This window comes from Herpailurus yagouaroundi, unplaced genomic scaffold (genome assembly GCF_014898765.1).
Source record: "Herpailurus yagouaroundi ecotype Mexico unplaced genomic scaffold, PumYag 28, whole genome shotgun sequence".
NCBI lineage: Eukaryota > Metazoa > Chordata > Mammalia > Carnivora > Felidae > Herpailurus > Herpailurus yagouaroundi.
This window is the reverse complement of record NW_024412376.1, coordinates 63,845,891-63,867,399: the sequence shown is the minus strand read 5'-3', so window position 1 is coordinate 63,867,399 and position 21,509 is coordinate 63,845,891. Positions and strand designations below refer to the sequence as shown.

The 21,509-nt window shown below is 35.0% G+C and overlaps 2 protein-coding genes across 4 annotated transcripts in view; one reads left to right on the top strand and one right to left on the bottom strand.

The window, feature by feature from the left end:
• Nucleotides 1-21,175, top strand: part of FGF2 (fibroblast growth factor 2) — a 64,721-nt gene extending 43,546 nt beyond the window's left edge. The window contains exons 2-4 of one of the 2 annotated variants that reach the window (XM_040474614.1): nt 7,505-7,608; nt 15,366-15,451; nt 19,519-21,175. In XM_040474614.1, coding sequence (XP_040330548.1) covers nt 7,505-7,608; nt 15,366-15,451; nt 19,519-19,591 — 263 coding nt within the window. In that variant the 3' untranslated portion in view covers nt 19,592-21,175. Of the gene's footprint in view, nt 1-7,504; nt 7,609-15,365 lie in introns of both variants that reach the window. The other variant, XM_040474616.1, reaches the window with a different exon arrangement.
• Nucleotides 15,737-21,509, bottom strand: part of NUDT6 (nudix hydrolase 6) — a 40,733-nt gene continuing 34,960 nt past the window's right edge. For both annotated transcript variants that reach the window (XM_040474600.1, XM_040474607.1), the window contains exons 4-5: nt 20,591-20,645; nt 15,737-16,385 (exon numbers count right to left, since the gene is read on the bottom strand). In XM_040474600.1, the coding sequence (XP_040330534.1) occupies nt 15,988-16,385; nt 20,591-20,645 (453 nt within the window). In that variant the 3' untranslated portion in view covers nt 15,737-15,987. The remainder of the gene's footprint in view (nt 16,386-20,590; nt 20,646-21,509) is intronic.

Here is a 21,509-nt window from a genome sequence, read left to right as displayed (position 1 = left end):
TCAATACGTTTCCAACCAAATTAACACTAATTGCCCAATGAGCTGCCTTTGGTTACTTGCTTTGTTCTTTTTTAACCTACAAAACCTTTTATTAGAGAAAATTTAAGTTATATGCAAAAATAGAAGGACCAGTATAATGAACCCTATGTATCCATCACCCAGCTTCAGTAGTTATCATCACATGACCAATTGTTTTATCTGTACCTTCACTAGCTCTTTTTCCCCTCCCTGGTACTGCATTGTTTTGAAGTATATACTAGATGACATATCATTTCATCAAGTAATTTAGAAAATGAATATGTAGGGGTGCCTGGGTGGCTCAGCCTAGGTTAAGTGTCTGACTCTTGATTTCAGTTCAGGTAATGATCTCATGGTTCGTGAATTTGAACCCTGCATCCGGCTCTGCGTTGACAGCTTGGAGCTTCCTTGGGATTCTCTCTCCCTCTCTCTCTGTCCCTTCCTTGGTCATTCTTTCTCTCTGTCTCTCAAAATAAATAAACTTAAAAAAATTTTAAAGAATGATCATATAAATAAATAAGTGATATGTATGTATTAGTACATATCAGATACATAAATGATTCATATGTATTGCTATGAGACCTTAAGAAAATAGTAACAGTTCCATTCTCATGCCTAAAAATTTAAAAATTCCCTTAGAAGCACAAAATATCCAGCTAGTTTTAAAATTTCCCCTATGGTCTTTTATTTTTTTACAAAAATTTAAAAAAATACTTGCTTTAATCAGGATTCAAACAAGGTTTACACATTGCGTTTATTCCTGTCTCTTATGTTTCTTTTAATTGAGAAATGTCCACTCCCTCTTGTAACTCATAAATGTGATTATTTTCATAGTCATGTTTAACATGGTACACACTTTATGTTTTATTCTAGATTATTTTAAAACTGACAATGCTAGCATTGTTATGTTCTTATAAAAGTAACATATGCTCAACCAAGAAAAAATTCAAAATGTCAAAAGGTATATGAAAATAAAATATTTTAACTAACTCTGGGTTAATTTTCTACTCCATGTATATTCAAGTGTATACTTTTTACATAGTAAGTATTCCCTCTGCTATTACTTTGGGCCTGAGATTAGAAGTCTTATTTAGAAATCTTTTTGTAGTTCTTAATAATAGAGAACAATTTGATGGTTACCAGAGGGGAGGGGCTTGGGGTAATGGGTGAAATAGGTGATGGGGATTAAGGTGTGTACTAGTCATGATGAGCACAGGGTGGTGTATGGAAGTGTTGAATCACTATATTGTACACCTGAAACTAATATAACACTGTGTTAACTAACTGGAATAGGAATAAAAATATACATAAAATAAAATAATGGCAAAATCTTTTTCTAGTTCTTGGAGTAGAAGCTTAGATTTTCATAATTTTTTGCTTTTCTAGTATCAACACTTAAAGCTATAGCTTTCCCTTTAAGCATGTTGAGTTTCCATTGTCATACAATTAGAAATAGTTTCTAATTTCCCTTGTGGTTTATCTGTGTGTGTTTTTTAAGAAATAGATTGCTTAATCTCCAAATATTTGGGGGATTTCTAGATAACTTATTGTTACTAATTTCTAAGATAATACTTTGTTTGATTTCAATCCTTTTAAATGGACTGAGACTTGTTTTATGGCCAATATGTAATTTACTCTTGGGCATATTCCTTAAAAAGAATGCATATTCTGCTTGGGTGAACTGACCTTTAAGTGTCAATTTGGTGATGTATTTGCATGGAAAAGAGTAAAGTTGGATCTTCATACTGCATATTAAAAATTAACTCAAAATGACTCAAAACCTAAATGGATGAGGTAAAACTAAATTTCTCAAGAGAAAAGCTAAGGTGTAAACCCTCATGACCTTGGATTAAGCAGTGTTTTTTTAGATATGACAATAAAAGCACAAAAAATGAAAGAACAAAATTGATAAATTTGATTTCATGAAGACTAAAAATGTTTAAGCTTCAAAGGACAACATCAAGAAAGTGGAAATTCAGCCCACATGATGGGAGAAAATATTTGCAGGTCAGATATCTGATTAGGGATTTTTGTGTAGAATATATAAAGAGTTCTTACAACTCATTGATACAAAGATAACCTAATTAAAGTGAGCCTAGGATCTGAATAGACATTTCTCTAAAGGAGGTATACAAATAGTCAATGAATACTTGAAAAGATGCCTGATATTACTGCCCATCAGAAAAATGCATATCAGAAATATGAGATAACACTTCATACCCAGCTAGGATGGCTATAATAAAAACAAGAACAGAAATAGAAAAGCCAAAACAGAACCCCACAGAATTTAACAAATGTAGTCTGGATGTAGAGAAATTGGAACCCTCAATTTCTAGTGGGAATGTAAAATGGTTGCTTTGAAAATAGTCTGAATGTTCCTAAATGATTAAACATAGTCACCATATGATCCAGTAACTTGACTTCTTAGTGTATATCCAGAAGAAATGAAAATGTGTCTACAAAATCTTGTTTGTGTAGCATGTTCATAACATGTTCATAGCATAGTTCAGAGTAGCCAAAAATTGGAAACAGACCAAATGTTCATCAGCTGATGGATGGGTAAATCAAATGTGGTTCATCTATTCAATGGAATGTTACTTGGCAATAAAAACAAATGAAGTACTGATAATGGCTACGATGTGCACGAACCTTGAAAACCTTATACTAAGTGAAAGAAGCCAGTCATAAAATACCACATATTGCATGATTCCATTGATATGAAATATCCAGAATAGGCAAATCTATAGAAACAGGAAGTAGATTAATGGTAGCCTAGGGCTGAGGATGGTGGTACTGGGGACATGGTTGGTGAGTACTAAAGCATATGGGATGGTGAAGACGTTCTAAAATTGATTGTAATGATGGTTCCACAATTCTGTGACTATAATAAAACCATTGAATTTTATGTGCACTTTAAATGAATTGTATCATCTGTGAATTACTACATATTACAGGTTGTTAAAGAAAACAAAGGAACCAGAAGCACCCAATAGTTTAGGACAAAAGCCCTTGATATTAATATCATGGTGACTTTGGAAAAAGAACTTGTTAGCTGGAGGTAATTGATTTGAACAATTCAAGTCTACTAGGCAAATAAGCATAAGCTAGCTTACCATGCTGGCAGTTTATTTATTTATTTTTTTTAGCAGTTTTCAAAGACTATGATGTTAATAGGAGAATAAAGTCTCAGGTGAATGAAAGCTACCTGATCTAAAAAAAAAAAAAAAAAATAAGGTCAAGTTGGTAGATGTTACTTATATATTCCATATACTTATTGATTTGTTCATTTCTTTTGTCAATTTTTGCTTCAGGTATTTTCAGATTCTATTGTTCTATCTACATATTTAAGATTATTATGTATTGATGTATCTTACCCTCTTAGCATCATGCAATAACCTTGTTCATCTCTATTTATACTATTGCTTTGAAGTCCACATTGTCATATTAATATAGTCATACCAGCATTCTTACACTTAGGGTGTACATTTTATATTTTTTTCCCACATTTTTACTTTCAACTCCTGTGTCTTTGTATTTAATGTGCTTTTCTTGTAAACAGCACAGTTAAATCTTTTTTATCTTGAGAATTTTTTCTTTTAAATGTATTCATTTGCTTTTACGTAATTATTGGTATGTTTGGGTTTAATCTGCCATCTTGGAATTTGTTTTCTAATTTCCCCCATCTGTTCTTTGTCCTTCTGGTTCTCATTTCCTTTCTTATTTTGGGTTAATTGAGTAGATTTTTTGTATTGTAGTTTGCCTTATAGCCAGCTGCCAACTGTTTGGGTAGGTCAGGGGTTAGCCTTACTCTTGAACTCAACCCTTGGCTTTCTTTATCTTGGAAGAGCTCTTTTGATCCTGCTTTGCATTTGGTGACAGCTCAGTGCCTGTCAGAGGAATCTTCTTTAGCTTTTTCCTGTTCCCCTCTTTCAGTGGTCTGCTGCTTTGCACTCAGCAAAGGCCTAAGGTAGATTTCTCAGTCTTTCTGTTCTGTCCCAACCTTTGATATGTGGTGGTTGTCCACTAGGTGCAAGCTCTGTGAGAGAGAACCAGCAGGTGGATATGGAGTTGTTCTTTGATTAGAGCTCCTCAGAATTCTAATTCTTCACATCAACAGCTAGTAAAATTTGAGCTGGTATCTCCATACTTCCCTTTTTGGCAGGTTTATTCTTTCCTCTGTCAGAGATAAAAGCAGTTAGTCATTTCTGTTTTTGAGAAGGGATCATATGTATATGGAATTTAGTTCATTTGAGTTACTTTGCATTTCAGTTTTAATGGGTTTTTAAAGAAAATTTATGACTTTCATGGCTTTACAGCTTGTCGTTTTAGGCTGTAGTTATTTTTTTAAAAGTGCATATAATTATTTGGCAGTGGAAACATTTTTTTAAGCATCTACAATTGATACTTAATTTTTAGTGACTTACTGAGTGATAATTGCCTAGTGTGGAATAATACCCAAGGAATCTCTAAAAGGTTGATGAATCAATCAATGATGTTACTCTGGGTATTGAGTCACTGGCATTGGCCACTGGTTATTGAGATTACTATCCATAATCTCCCTTATGACCATTAATACACACTTAATGATGGTGGGCTAGAGCTAGGCTATGCTTTATTGATGAAGCACCAGAAGAAAGTATAGTGATTATGCAATCTTGCCTCATGAGCCTTTATGCAACCTTCTGAGCTAAAAAGAAATATAAATGTGTTCATAATTAATACGGCTTATCTAGATCACTTTAGAGTTGTATATAAGGATTTTGCTCATAATCATTAAGATAATTTTGGTTATATTTGTTAAAAATAAATCTTATTTTCTACATTTCCCTGTATTGTGAAAAAGGCTTTATGAACTTCTTTGTTTAGTTTTCATGTTTTGATTATATTCATTTAGCCTTGTATTATCTTGTAAGATTCTGCAGAACAATTTTGCCTGGTAACTGCAGGCTTACCTAATGCTGTGCTGTCTGGAATCTAATAATGACTGATACACAGAAGAGAATCACACAGTAAATGTTCAACAGACTAAAAAGACATAAACTAGTGCAAATAGAATAATAAACTCCCATGCTTCTAATAACTATTGACATAGGTTAGTCAATCTTGTTTTATTTATCCTGCCCACTTTAGGGTTGTCTGGATGGCTTAGTCACGCATCTGACTCAACTTTGGTTCTGGTCGTGATCCTAGGGTCATGGGATTGAGCTCTGCATTAGGCTCCATGCTAAGCATGGAACCTGCTTGAGATTCTCTCTCTCTCTCTCTCTCTCTCTCTCTCTCTCTCTCTCTCTTTCTCTGCCTCTCTCCCCCCCACACACACACTCTCTAAAAAATAGATGTTTATTTAAAAATAATAACAAAAATATCCTGCCCACTTTATTAAAAAAATGATTGGCTGCTAGAATATGTTATTTTTGGTTGCTAAAATGTTTTTAAGCTAATCCCAGATGTTATGTCTTGTTTTACCTGTATGTTGCTCTGCTTGATAGAGAAAATTTTAAAACATAATTATATGACATAATAATATCTAACAAAGTGAATAATAATTCCAGAATCTTTCAAACATTGCTTTTTTATGCCATGTTTCCCTAGCTACCTGGAAATGCCTGTGAGAATTAACTTACTTTGTAATGTTATCTAAATAATATTATGCTGATTTCTAAATGTTTGAATATTTACTGCTTTTTTTCTGTTGTTCTCGAGAATGTCCTAGATATGTTGAATGCAAAAATTCATTCTGACACCAGGTAAATTTTATATAAACAATGTATACTTACCCTCTTATGGTGTATACCCTCTTATGGTGACTTATAAGGCAAGTTATAAGAAGCAAAGGTGTGAGAAGGTAATAAAGAGTTAACTTGGCTTAACCAAGACTTTCCTAAACTTATTTGGCCCCAGAACCTCTTTTTTATATGTAACCTCTGTTTGCCAAAATACATTTTGGAGAATACTGTTCTGGGAAGGAGAATGCTGCCTCTGAATAGCAAAACAGAAGATGTTAACTTCATTTTTATTTGAATCAATTAGATAATTATTCTTATGGCATAATTATAATCATGTAATATCTATTTTTTTTTCCTACTACGGTCTGCTTAATACTGATAATGCAGTATAACAGGTCACCCTCTTCAAGATCTTACACTCTGAAAATCTTTCAACACGTTGTAAAAGCAAATTAAGTATGCATTTCAGTTTTCCACTACATAGATATTTGCAAACTAAAATAGCTATACATCACAATCCCTCTTTCAAGAAAGATAAATGCATTGGTATTGTATTAAGGGGGAAGCTAGGGGCGCCTGGGTGGCTCGTCGGTTAAGTGTCCTACTTTTGGTTTCGGCTCAGGTCATGATCTCACAGTTTTGTGGGGTTTCAGCCCTACGTTGGGCTCTGTGCTAACAGCGTGGACCTGCTTGGGATTCTCTCTCTCCCTCTCTCTCTGCCCCTACCCCACTCACATTGTCTCTCTCTCTCTTTCAAAAATAAATAAACAATTTTAAAAGAGGGAAGCTAGAAATAAGATGTGTAGGAAAAAACAGATGAACACAGGGGAAGGAAAAAGGGAAGATAAACAGAGTCTTAACAAACAGGGTTCATGGAGGGGTGGTGGATGGGGGGATGGTCTGGATTGGCGATGGGCATTAAGGAGGACACTTGTTGTGATGAGCACTGGGTGTTACATGGAAGTGATGAATCACTAAAGTCTACTCCTGAAACCAATATTACACTATTTAACTAACTAGAATTTACAGAAAAGTTTGAAACAAAAAAGAAACTCAAGGAAAAACAAACCAAAAGATAATAGTGAGCAATTATATTTTATTTGTGAAGAATTGGTTAAAAATAACTTAAAAAGTTTAAACTTAAGGGGTACCTGGGTGGCTCAAATGGTTAAGCGCCTGACTTGGGCTCAGGTCATGATCTTGCCGTTTTGTGAGTTTGAGCCCCTCATCTGCTCTCTTGCTGTCAGCACAGAGCCCACTTGGGATCCTCTGCCACCACCAGCCCCGCCCCCCGCCCCTTATGTGCACATGTGCTCTCTCTCTCTCTCTCTTGCTCTCTGTCTCTCTCAAATAAACATTAAAAAAAATAAAAAGCTTAAACTTAGGCAGTAGTATGGACATTTTTATAAGTGGTTTACATTTTTATGTATTTTAAAAATATGTTCACTTTTTAAAAATATGTAAGCAGTTAACAGGCCAAGTGGAGACTAATTACACATCAAAGGAAAACATTTCCCCATTCTGCCACTCTTCTCTGCTCACTGACACTAGAGAGAGAAGGGAATCTGGAAGCACTCATGCTCTAGAGCATCTGGGTCTCATCCGAGTATGATCTAATTGACACCGGTCCCCTTTCCCTTCACCTTGCCAGTCCTCCAGAGTGGATTAGCTGGTTGCTCTTGTCTTTATATTGCATAAGTGTGTAGATGGCTGTTTTTTCTGTGATGCTACAAAGGTAATTTTTCCCCCATTATTTACAGTCAAACTGCAGCTTCAGGCAGAAGAGAGAGGGGTTGTGTCCATCAAAGGAGTCTGTGCAAACCGCTATCTTGCCATGAAGGAAGATGGAAGATTACTGGCTTCTGTAAGTAATGCTGTTTTTTGTAGTTTTTTTGTTCATTGGTTTTTGTTGCTTTAATTACTAGTAGTGGTATTTATTCTTCATTAAGGATTTTGCAAGTATTAAATAATTTATATTCACCCTCTAAAATACAGTATTACTGTATTTCACAGATAAAAAACTAAAGTTCTGAGGAAGTAATAAAGTAACCATGGAAACACAGCTGCTAGGAAGTAGAGCCTGGATGGCATTTGAGGCAGTCTTGACTCCAGAGCATGAGCTCTAATTCATTGTATTTTACTGCCTTCTCTGCAAAGCTATTAAGCCACAGTTATGAAAATAAACTCATGTTGTGTAATTGTTTGAAGATCAGTGGGATGGATATATACAATTTTGAGTATCAGTCTTTAAGTTTCTTTTCTCAGATTTCATATACAAAATGCTTGCCATATAGAATACTTGTTGATAATGTGGGCCCTTAACCTAGATGCCGATAGTGGCTCTGCCATGTATTAGCTGTGTGTTCTTGAGCAAATTATTCTGAGTTTTCTTACCTGTAACATAGAGACAACAATGATCTTATCTTACAGAGTTTTTGTGAGGACTAAATTAGATAATTTACATCCAGTGCCCAATCTGGGTCATGCATAATAGATCCTCACAATATTTACTTCCTCTTCATCTTCTCAGTTATATATAAACTCAGTCAGGACAATGACTTCACTCTTTTACTTTTTCTCAAAGCTAGTTATGAGTCCTAGCTCCTGGGTAATATTCTTTTCACTAATGCAGGCTCCCTGCCACCTCCACCATTGTCATTAGAACCAGGATTACATGTTTGTTGAGCAGACATAGTGTGTGGGGAATAGTGCACAGCAGTATAAAAGATATAGATCCAACTCCTGTCTCATTGGGGGAATAGATGGGACACATACCTGAAAGTGTGTGTGTGTGTGTGTGTGTGTGTGTGTATACACAATAGTCATCATACCAGTACCGGTAGCCAGTTACAATCGCCTATAACTTTCCCCACAGAATGGATCTAATATTACTGAACACTTGTGGTGTTTTACGGCATACAAATAGTTTTTGAAAATTTTTCTGAGTGAAGACCTTTGGATTTCTCAAGGACCAAAACAGACTTAGGGAGAAAATATTTCAATCATCTGATTGATCATCTGACAAAGATATATTTATGTTGATGTGTTATCAATTTATGTGATTTTTGCGGGATAAATAACAAGTCTGGGTATAATGGCATGCACTCTCTTTGGTAGTTGAATAAACTTCAGAATTCTCTTCAAGAATAGCCAATATTTATTGAGCCAACAGTGTGCCAGATGTTATGCTAGGCAACTGGGTTATAAAGTTGAATACAAAATGGTCTGTGCCCGTAATGATTCATAATCTTGGGGAGGCAGAAGTGTAAATAAGTATTTGTAATAATGTGTAAGGGTTTTGATGTGTTGTTTCTGTATCTTGTATAGATGCATAATAATATTGGAAAGGAAGTAAGAAATACTATGACATAGGAAGTAATATAGGAAAGGAAGGGCCTAAATTTGTCTAGATTGGGGAGGATGACATATAAATGGGATTTTGGATGACATGGAAGAAGGAATTCATCATGAAGTCATGGGGCAGAGGAGTGGAGATGAGAGTATAGGTACTTCCAGGGCACGGCACATGCAAAGTCAGAAAGCTTAGGAGGTGTTTCTCTAGCATTATAAGTAATTCACTACTGCTGGAGTGTAAAGTGCAAAGGAAATGTAAAGTGGAAGGGAAGAAGAGATAAGGCTGGAGAGGTGGATAGACTGCTGAAGTGCCTTATACACCATATGTTGCAAGTAGTGGAAAGCCACTTTATGAACTTGCACTTGCCATAGGCATAATTCTTTCCACTCTTCTCCCTGGCTCCATTTCAGACTATTGTGTTATGGCACATCCCTGGATTCTTCTCCATTCTCCCCTGTGTGTGATTCTTGAGTGATTTGCAAAACATTCTCATTTTGTCACGGATAGAAGAGTACTCTGGACACATAAAATATTTTGGTTCTTAAGAGTTGTGTTACATTGATTGCTACCATTGGGAGTATGAAAAAAGACTTAAGTTATGTACTATTTTTTCCCCTAATACCTTCACATATTAATGGCATGAATACTTTCAGGGTAAGGATTTCTCACTGTTTGAAAACATTTCTTAAGGGTCTGCCTGGCCCCCCCCCCCCCGACTTTGGAGTTAGAAAAAGCAGAAGTTTAACTATATTTAACTGGCAAAGCCTATATTTAGAGGCTGAAATTGAGGAATTCTTTAATACACAACAGATTCTTACTCCATTCCATAGCAGGATAAATTTTGTTGCCATGAACAACAGAAGCCCAGAACAAATATTAGGATTTATGATTTGTTATGTGTTCACAAATTGTAGGTTTAAAAAAACTGCAACTGCATATAGTGAAGTTAACTGTAGTTTTAAGTCCCCAAACATCAGTGTTAGCATTGGTATAAAAAATTGCATATTGATTTCTAGATAATGCTATAGATTATGAAATCCTTAACAAGATATAGCAATATGAGAAATGTGTATAACTTGTATTGATCCATAATAGTGAAATATGAAAAAAATTGTATTCTCTGAGGATATACATTTAACAACTGCAAAAGTAAACTACTTTTTTTTTTTTTATACATTTGCAGTAACTTTCTTAGTTGAGGGGCCTTAACAATGAAATGAGACCCCTGTGCATAGCAAAGTAGGGAAAATAGATTTTGGAGGGCTCAATTATCCAATTATCTAGACTGACAATACATACTGATCAAATTTGTTAGAAAAATACAGTAATTGAAGAGGAATGTATGTGATTTTTAAGAGAGAAAATATTAAATGCAAAGGTTACTACCTAATGAGAATTACTGCTTTTACAAACCAATCTCATAAAATTTTACACAACTTCTACGTATATAAAAAAATTAAGGTCCAATTTGCTTTTAACTTTTCACAATTTGTATGTTTTATTTTGTTCTGAAATAATCAACATTGATACTTACATCATGTCTGTTTTTAATTCTCAGAAGTGGTGTAAGCAAAGCATTTTTGGATTCATGTTGAGCAAACTCCCTCATAAGCCAAAACTGAAAAATCAAAGTACTGTAAAAGAATAAACAGTCCAAAAAACAGAGCATGGGGAAATGACCATAAAGTTCAAATCTAACATGTAGCAGTGGACCAGATTTGTGTGATTGATCAATGTATAATGGGAGATACTTCTTTTCTCATTGTATATCAAGACTTAAAGATTGTTTAAAAGACTTTAAAGCCTTAAAGATTGTTAAAGATTGGGAAGGATCTTTTTTTTTTTCAATGTTTATTTATTTATTTATTTTGAGAGGAAGAGAGAGAGACAGAGACAGAGACTGAGTAGGGGTGGGGTGGAGAGAAAAGGAGAGAAAATCCCAAGCAGGCTCCACACTGTCAGCACAGAGCCTGACTCGGGGCTTGATCTCACAAACCATGAGATCATGACCTGAGCTGAAATCAAGAGTCAGATGCTTAGCCAACTGAGTCACCCAAGCGTCTCTAAGATTGGGAAGGATCCTAAAGATCATCTAATATAATCTTATTTTACAGATGAGGAAAGTAAGGCTTGGAAAAGTTAAGTGACTTCCTCATAAATGTGAGTTAGTTAAGAATTAAGGCAAGTCTGGAATCCAGGTTGCCTGGCCCACCAAAGACCCTCACAGATGTTGTTGGGATAGTCAAATTATTAGAGCCATCTGATTTAGTTTTCCCAGGGCCTAAATAGTCTATAAAGTTAGATGATCTTGATATATTTCAATTCTTAGTCTGAATTTCTTTGGTCTTAGCTAATTTTAGATTCTGCAGTATCATTGTATTTTTACTGGAGGCTAACACAATTTGATTTACTCATTAAGAAAAGAAATAGACATTTAATTAATTAAATATACATTCAAGTTAGTTAGCATATAGTGCAACAATGATTTCAGTAGATTCTAGTGATTCATCCCCTATATATAACACCCAGTGCTCATCCCAACAAGTGTCTTCCTTAATGCCCCTTACCCATTTAGCCCATCTCCCCTCCCACAACCCCTCCAGCAACCAACCCTCTGTTCGCTATATTTAAGAGTCTCTTGTGTTTTGTCCCCTGCGTTTTTATGTTATTTTTGCTTCCCTTTCCTTATGTTCATCTGTTTTGTATCTTCCCTTCAAGCCCTCGCTTCATCCACACTGGCCTCTTTGCTGCCTCTCACACATTCTAGGCATGGTCCTACTGTAGGGCTTTTGCACTAGCTATTCCTTCTGTTTGGAATGCTCTTTCTTCTCTGAGAGCTGGATGGTTAACTCCTTCACTTTCAAGTATTTGCTCAAATGTCAGTTTCTTAATTGTGCATACTGTGACTATGCTAATATTGCAACCTAATCTTTATTCCTCTACTCCCAATCCCTCTTACCCTACTCAGCTTTACGTTTTTCCATAGGATTTATCATATTTTAACATATATTTAGTTATACTTATTGCGTGTCTCTCCAGTTGGAATTTGAATGGCACAAAGGCAGGGATCCTTGTTCAGTTTTGTTCATTGATGTATCCCAGTGGCTGGAAGAAAAACTATGCATTAAATGAGTAAATGCACCATTTGAACTGTGTGTCTTCTATATCCCCCAATTATTCTTGAATTAAAAAAAAAAGAAAAACTTAGCTTTATGAAAAGGGATCAGATACATAGGCAGAGTGAGTGTCCACAATCTGAAATAAGTTATGAAGAGCATTGAGTTTTAAATAATGGGTATAAGATAATTATGTCACAAGATTGTTGTATCTTTAAATGATACACATGGAAACAGTCAAAAGCCATGAATTAAGGGAATTCCCAGATCATTGGCCTATATAAAATAAGGGCCTCAAAGACAGGGTACAAGTTGTTATAAACCCTTAGAAGCTACTTTATCCACTTCTTCTGTGACATCATTTCTTTGAAGATTCCCTTTTCTTCTAAGTTTGAAAAGGTTAGCGTTAAACATTGAGAATAGGGAAAAAGCGCTGTAAATGTTTATAAATTTTGGCAAAAATTACTTTGCATTCATTTTTAACAGGGAATATTGAAATCACAGTCACCGATGATGATTTGTAAACTTAGAATGGAGACGACTGAAAATTGTATTTACATTGGGCTGTTAAATGCCTGCTTGACTTGAGACTTGAATTTTGCCCCTACTACCCATTTTGAAAAATGTAGTTTGTTTTCAATTATGTAATAGTTTAGTAAATTTACATATCTGAACATTCAGCACAGAAGCTAGTTTTCCTTCCCTCCCATTTGTTTTTGTAAGGGTACAAGTAAGTTCTGTACAAAAAAACCACAAAATAAAAACAAAAACGTGGATTCATGATGTATTATCCACTTAATCCCTGGTACTATTTCTTTTCTCTGAAATACTAGGAACTGATTGAGAAGACATATTATTGCATGGTATGTATCCCAATAGGCCAAGCACTGTAGGGAGTGCCAACTTAGCAAGGTGGGACATCCTGGAAGCTGACAGAACACCAAAAAAATCAATGTCCAGAATGATGACTGAATGAGGTGGTTCAGGTCTCTGGAGAGTTAGCCTGTGAAGCTCAATGATGACCTTTCACGTTATCTTTATGATTACTGTGACTTATCCTCTCATTCTTTACTCTGCTTGCTTCTTTTTCTAAAAAATGTTTATTTTGAGAGAGAGAAAATGCGTGTGAGTGGGGGAGGGGTAGAGAAAGAGGGAGAGAGAATCCCAAGTAGGCTCTGCTCAACAAGTGCAGAACCCAATGCAGGGCTTGATCTCACAAACTGTGAGTGAGATCATGACCTGAGCTGAAATCAAGAGTCAGATGCTTAACTGACTGAAATGCCCAGGATCCCCTATTTGCTTCTACTCCTGATCCTAAACCTGGAATAGGGAAAGAGGAAGATTTTTATCAGTGGCACTGGAAAATGACAAAGTAACACCGGTTGACTTCAGTTAACACAAAAAGCATAATCAACTTCAAAGGAAGAGTTAAAGTACTAGCTATATAGAATATCAATATTATCCTAGGTGTAATCTTTATGCATAGGACAGTCCTGTGTATCACATAGCTGGGTCCTTGTGCAATGAATGCTTCTCTGTAATGCTACCTGTCACTTATTTGCATAAGAAAGACTTCAGTTGCTTTCGTAGTAATTTGTTACAAAAAATGGGCAAATCAGATAAGTTTGTATTTCCATTTTGAAAAGTTAACAATGGTCAAAACATTAAGGCCAAGTAAATATCCAGTAAAGTTCTTATCTCTAGAAGCAGATTACAAGATCTAGTACCACACCCTTACTTTAGATGACGGAAATGCCAGTTACATGTAGATCATTTTCATTTTGGTTATTATGCCAGCTCTTTTCATTGTTCTGCTTATTGATTTATGTTTTTCTCACAGTTTGTGCCACTGTTTATCTTAGAACTAAAGAATCTGGGAAAGGATTCAAGTCTTTTGACTGTGTAGTTTTTGTAAACCTGAAGTTTCCTAGATTTGAATATACAGAAATAAGCTGGGATCTGGTACACTCATTAATACGAAGCTTTAGGTTTATGTCATACATGTACATGTTGTATTTGTATGTGGAAATACAAATATGTATAAATTTTTATGGTTTTCCATATGGGTATAATTCTTTCTTCCCAATTGTAATATAAATAGTAAATGATTTTTCTTTAAAGTAAATCATTTGTTGACACCCCCTCAAACACACACTCCAGAGGTCAAGAACTATCATCAGTTTACCCTGTGAAATTGATTTTTGAACATTTACTTGAAATAATGTAGCAGCCTATTAGACTTCATTACTTGGAAAGTATTTCCAGGTCTATTTGTAAAGCTAGCTTTTCCCCCCTTCCCCCGCTAAAGAGTTCAATCGAAATAAAAACAGAGAGTAGTTTCCCCTCCCACAAGAAAGACACTGCCAGAAATAAATATGGTCTATGTTACTTATTCTTCATTCTCTGTTAGTGTTTTGGGAATATTAATCATATATTAATGTTCTAATACAATTTTTTGGCATTATATATACATTAGCTATATTCTATATAATAAACTATTCTTTTTATGCCTTAGAAATGTTAGCCACGAGAAAAAAATTGCTGTAATTTAAGAATTGGTACTGTTTCTGTGAGTAAAGTATTAATTAACAAAGCCTTCTTCTTTACTAAGGTATCTCTGGGTTACCCTTCCAGCAGTTTCAGGGGAACCCTGGTATAAGTAAAAACGACCCCTGATTAGTCACCAGCCTCTGGACTGGGAGGAGTATGGATGTGCCATACATACCTAACTGGAAGCCACAGCTTTGGGTTTCACTAAGTGAAGTGTGTTCTTTGTTACTGGGTATATCCCCCTTCATGAAAGCTATGTTCATGGGATGGCTTAAGTCTGAGGCAGTGTGGTTCTGACAGCATCTGTGTGCTCTCGCTGCCTGATACCCCAACCTGTCCATTGTAGGGCTGGAGAATGGTCCTTGAATTCCTCCTCTGAAGAGATGTGCCTGAAAGCTCTCCTTCTGACGTGCTGAGTTCTTGTCCTGCATCCCTCTGCAGAGCTAGATTCTGTCAGACTTTGGCCCGTTGAGTCTTGCAAACTAGTTTGTTCTGAAGCCAAGAGCACTGCTGCTGGTTGAGCAGAAGGGGCAGTGCACTCTCATAAGTGTTTCATGTGAAAGCATAATAACAACTACTCATTCTTCCTTTGTTTTTCAGAAATGTGTTACGGACGAGTGTTTCTTTTTTGAACGATTGGAATCTAATAACTACAATACTTATCGGTCAAGGAAATACTCCAGCTGGTATGTGGCACTGAAACGAACTGGGCAGTATAAACTTGGACCCAAAACAGGACCTGGGCAGAAAGCTATACTTTTTCTTCCAATGTCTGCTAAGAGCTGATCTTAATAGCAGCATCTGATCTCATTTCATATGAAAGAAGATGTTTTAGAAATTTGTTAGTGAAAGAAAAAAATGTACAGCTAGCTGCTCAGTTTGGATAAATGGTCAGATAACCTTTTATCTAATACTAAATATTTAACCATTGCCTTAGTAAAGAAAAGCAATAAAAGTTCCTAGAAAAAGTATAGACTTCCACCTTTTATATAGCATTTCCCTTTATCCAGTGAAGCTTATTTAGAGCTATACTCTTTGTCATACATTTGCTTCATTTGGAAAGAGGCTTTTAAAAACAAATTTTCTTCATGGAAATTATACAAAATTGGGAAATTAAAGTCAGATATTAGTTAACCCCAAATGTCCACCACTTCATATAATATGATACACATTATCCTACACGTACAATTTACTTAACATTTTTAAAAACACAAATATGGATTTAATCCATTCCTATCATAGTTCTATAATTCTCTGGCAGTTCCTTATGATACAGTTTATAGAACAAGCCTGTGTAAACTGCTGGAAGTTCTTCCACGGTGAAATCAATCTTGTCAAACCCTTCTCTGTACCCGTAGAGAAGCAGCCTAGCAACTCTGCTGGTGATGGGAGTTGTGTTTTCAGTCTTGACCAGGTCATGGAGATCCATCCACTCACACCTTAAGCATTCACGCTGGCAAAAATTTATGGTGAATGAATATGGCTTTAAGCGACAGATGATATACATATCTGACTTCCCAAAAGCTCCGGGATTGGTGTGCTGTTGCCGAATGCTCAGAAGGGACCTGAATTCTGATTTTATACCAGTCTCTTCAAAAACTTCTCGAACTGCTGTGTCTCCTATATAAAAGAAAGATGTACAAATCAGTAAGGATCACATTTTTAGAATTTTAATCATCACAGTTTTCAGATAAAAGTAACGTTATCTAAAGGTTGAAAAGCAAAACTTCATCCTAAGAAAGGATTCAACATAAACTTGCCTTCTGGACATCCTGAAATACCAAAGTATTTTCTTACCACTGTATATCTAAGAAGCTTTTGAAATATTGAGTTATTTCTTTGGCTATTTGTAGGCTTACCCACCTGTATATTTTTGGAGTCACATTTTTAATCTCTTCCTGCTCTTTCCCAGAAGTTGAAAACCTAGTTTCCTGCAGTTAATATTCCTATATGTTTCTTCATTATTATCCTGTTCCTGCTCATCCATCAAAACTGCCTAAATTTATACATATTAGGATTGAGAAAATGTGATCCATTCTTCCTTACAAAAGTCTGTAGAGCTGCAGAATGTATTGAATGGAGAAATGTTCAAAGCTTTCCTGGTGATCTTGGGTGGGACTGTCAAGCCTCTGAAGTCATAGAACAGATTCATTTATAACCATTTTGTTATGTTCTTGTCAGTGGAATCCCATTATGGTCATTTGGGGCATTTCCTTTGTTTCTTGAGATTCCAAAGAACTTGGATTCATTCCTCCGACACCAACAAGCTGCAGTCATTTTATCAGAAGTGTTCAAGAAACTTGCAATTTACAGAATTTTGTAATAGTACAACAAGGATTTCACATTTATAAGGCTGATTTTTTCAATATTATGCAAATTTTTAGGGCAAAATGTTTATTGTCAACATTTTTGTGGTTGCTTTTTCTAAATCTCCAGATGAACCCCCTAAATGGGCTTTCTGTAATTTTGTGATGACCTGTCACGGACTCCCGAAGTGTTTTATGAAAAACCCTTTAAAAAGCTGCCTTCTTTGCCCAGTTTGCTGGGAAGCTTCCTAATTTCACAATTGCCAGAGCCACAGATTTTTCCTCAAAGACCCTTCTATTTCCTTGTTTGCTGTAAAGAAAATTTTATTTACCTTCTCAGTCTTATTGGTGAAGAATAGGTAAGGAAGAGGAAGTCAAGGAAAAATGTCTCAATTTCCACATAACTCTGATTAAAGACTGGCTTAAGAATTTCCTACATATGCTTTTTTTTTTTTTTTTTTTTAAATCCTAAGAAACCGCTCTGGAAATATTCATGGGAAGAGCAAAGGGTCCGAAAATATAAGACATTGGTCTGTGATTTTGAATTACATGCTGACTTCCCCTTCCCTTGAGATTTGCCATAGTTTAAACATGGTTAGAAATTACTATTTAAAACTAAAACATAAAAGAAGAATTTGTGTTAATAAAAGGAAAACCTAATGAGAAAAAGAATTTTCAGCCTGGCATGTAATACATGTTTGCTACTAAATTTGTTAAACTGCTGCACTAGTCTAAAACTTTACATGTCATTTGCTGATTTCACTTAACTATTGTTTAAATGTTTATTTTTATTCCTTAAACACTTTGAAAAATAACTATCAGAGTCCTGTTAAACTCTTAGTACCACCAATTAAGAGTTTGGCATTTCGTTTGGAGTCTAGCCTTTTTATGTGTCATGGAAGCACAGGACAGACTTGTGAGTGAATGAATATACCCTACTCAGCAGTCACCTTAGCAGCTGACTGAAAATCAGCACTGCCCTGGGTAGTTTGATCAGTTTAACTTCAATCAAGATATCATTGACTAGACTAAAAAATGAATGGGTAGATAAGTGCTTTTGCACTTATGAGGTATGAGTAACTTCTTCCACCTCAACGTGGAAATCTTTACCCCAAGGCTTTCACCATGAATTTAAAAACTTGTAAATTTATTTAACTGCTTTATTCTGTTTTACCTTTATTTGTACTGTAAGCTGAACTGATGTAACATTGACTGTTCTATATGTTTAACAAACATAGGAAAAACCAAGGGGATTTTGTTTTTATGTTTGCTGACTGAGATGTTTAAATATGTCCTAGTGTTTTGTTTAGTTACAAGACAGTGAAGAGGAGTTTATTTTGTTATTTCTATTTTGTAATATTTAACAATAGGATTAGGTTGGAAAAAAATAATAGGAAAAATTGGGCAGAATGTGGGTTTTCCTACTGTTTCCCTCTGATTCTGGTGCACTGATGAGCTCTGATCAGAACCTGCTACTTTATAGTCCTTTCCCCATGCAGGGGATTCTCTTCCTGTCACTGGTAAATGGTATTTTTTTTTAGAAAGGCAACTTCTCCATTTTTAACCTTGTAGATCCTTTTGTACTATTAGGGTATCATATTGAAGCCTGAGGATTGCATTCTATTTTGTATATGCCCCCCCCCCTTAATTTTTTTAAGCACTGTGGACAAGAGAGCTTCATTTACTTAGTAGTATTATAGAATTAAGGATTCCAAAACAAATATGTTTCCCATGTGTTTCCAGTTAACTAGTGTTTACTACTTAAGAGCTATATTTGTGATGGCTGTATTCTACTATATTACATACTTTCCTAAATACAGAATTTAAAGAAAATAATTTTAATAATTATTGGGTGATTTGGCTTCATCCTTTAGAATATTGTGTTAAAAGACAGAAATGCTCTGATAGAAGTCATGGTCTTTCAGAACTCTGTTGTCAGTTATTATTTCTAGCTGCTTTCAGGATTTTATTATTTCTAAGGCAAAGCTTTAATTTATAATACGCCTAGACAATATGAATGCCAGTTGCTGCTTCTAATTCCACATGGTTGAGGCATATGTATGTTGTCTAAATAGGTGGGTTGTTGTGACAACCACAAATATTTAAATTCAGAATTCACTACTTTTTTCCTTTTTTTTTTTAAACCTGGACTTAATGAGTTCTGGAGTATACTTAAACCTAAAATTATGCATGCTTGGAAATGTTTGTTCATTTGCATTTAAATAGAAGTAAAAATTCAGGATCCATAAAAACTCAAAAGTCCATTCATTTGGGAAGGCAAGACTCAAAAGATGAAACTAACAAACTTCCTGTGGCCTGATTTTTGCCCAGTATGGACTGGGTAAAGTTGTAAAACAAATTTAACTAGCTCACACACAATGTCACAGATCACATAAGGATAGTATGAAATAAATAGGTGTTCCAAAGTAAATGGTCCTTTCTTTCAGCATTTGCATCACTCCACAATCTTTTATTTCAAAAGAAGACCTAAACAACAGAATTTACGCAGAAGGTCCCTGAAGTACCTAAAACCCAAAATCTGCAATGGATAGATCTCAGTGTGGTAAATTTATTTCTGGTTTGTTAGGAATTGTCTATGTACTGTGTATGGGGCATTTTAATCTGTAACATTAAAAAAAACAATCAAGTTTCAAGTATATACACATCAAGTATATACAAATATTGAAAGATAATTTAGGAAGTTGCCTTTATATATAAATGTTGGTTAAATAGTGAACATGCACATGGAAAAAGCAATCATGGAGAAATAATACTGGTATCAAATGAGTCATCCATTGATTTATTATGATAGAGACTGCGTTTGACTCAGTGGTTAAGGAATATGTAGGAAAACTCCATATTTACTCTTTCTACTCTTTACTGTAAAATCAGTAACATGGAAAGTTCTTAGCTTATTTCACATTGCCTGGTTTTAAATACTGAGCTCTGTAAGTTGTTTTAGTTGTTTAGTTGTTTTAGAGAGCTATCTCTCTTTTGAGACTTTCTCATAGGAGAGAGTTTTGGCTTCCTTACTATTTAAAATAAATAGCAGTCAAAATTATTATAAAGAGGAGAATTAAGTCAGTAGTGCTCTATAAGTGACTTTTAAATGGACCTCAAAATAAGTATTACTTATAAAGTTAGTATGCATGGTTGTGTGGTGAAATGGTCAAGAATTTGTGTTTTCTTACAGTTTAATTCCAGGAAAAGTATTAGTCCTATCCAAAATAACCCTAAATGCTAAACTTTACCAATGTATATGAAAAGCTTTTTATTTTCAAACAAATTAATCTAGAAGCAATCCTAAACAGAACAGGTGGTATGCTCCTAATAGTATTTTTATACTAATGGAATAAGTTGTAATATTACAAGTTTTGCTGCTAATTTTATATTAGCCCCGAAGTAACCTCTGAAATTTCTCAGAAAATTTAAAATCTTATTTTCAGCTATAGAGCTAAAAAGTAAACACAGAAATTTCCTAAATTTTTTCAAGCAATTAAAAATATGTAAGGTACACACCGATATCTTCTCCAGGCTCTGACAGGCCTCCTGGGAACTTCCACATATTTTTCAACTGCAATGTAAAATCAGAAAATAAAGTTAACATAGCTTCAATCACTAACCCGCACATGGAGACTCGACAAAAATTGGTCAAGGAATGGAGAATTTATTTTTTGGTAATAACATGCAAATTTCTTTCATCTTCCTTCTTTACTCCTCCCTTTCTTTTTCTTGGGGGGAAACTGGTGACTTTTGAAATCTTTTCCTACCTTTTTCTCTAGGAAATAGAAGTGGTTTTGTTTGGTTAATGTGATAAATTCTGTATGAATGAAACAGTGGAGGGAAACATCTACTGAATTTGTGTAATTTTTAAAATTTTGCTGCTAGTTAACTATTAACAAATAGAGGAATCTTACAGATGCTGCTATAAATAAGTAGAAAGTACAGTATAAGTTTAATAACTAAAATATACTATTTTTAATTTTCACATTTATTTTCTGTGTTGTGTGTCTAATCAGATTTCTCTTGTCTCTGTGTTAATGATTGTATGTACAAATGTAATTGCTTTTCATGGGTAGCATGAATAAATCTGATTAAGTTTGTGCTGTTTGTGTGTATACCATTTCATTTTTGGGGGGGAAGGAAGGACAAGTGGGAAGATCTGAGAATGAGGATACATATGGAAAAAATTGATTACAAATAATTATGAAATGGCATGGGACCATATTATGGCTGACACAATTATTTTTTGTTCTATATATCCAACAGCATGATAAAAGGTGTTGAGCTTGGAGCCAGTACACTTTATGATCTTCATTCATAAAATAAGTTTATGGACCTTTTACTGGTGTGCTTTTTGACCCACTCATTTCCTGGATGAGTGCTTCATAAAGAATGTGTCATTTCCCAACTGTGCTACATTGGAGACCAGTGGCAT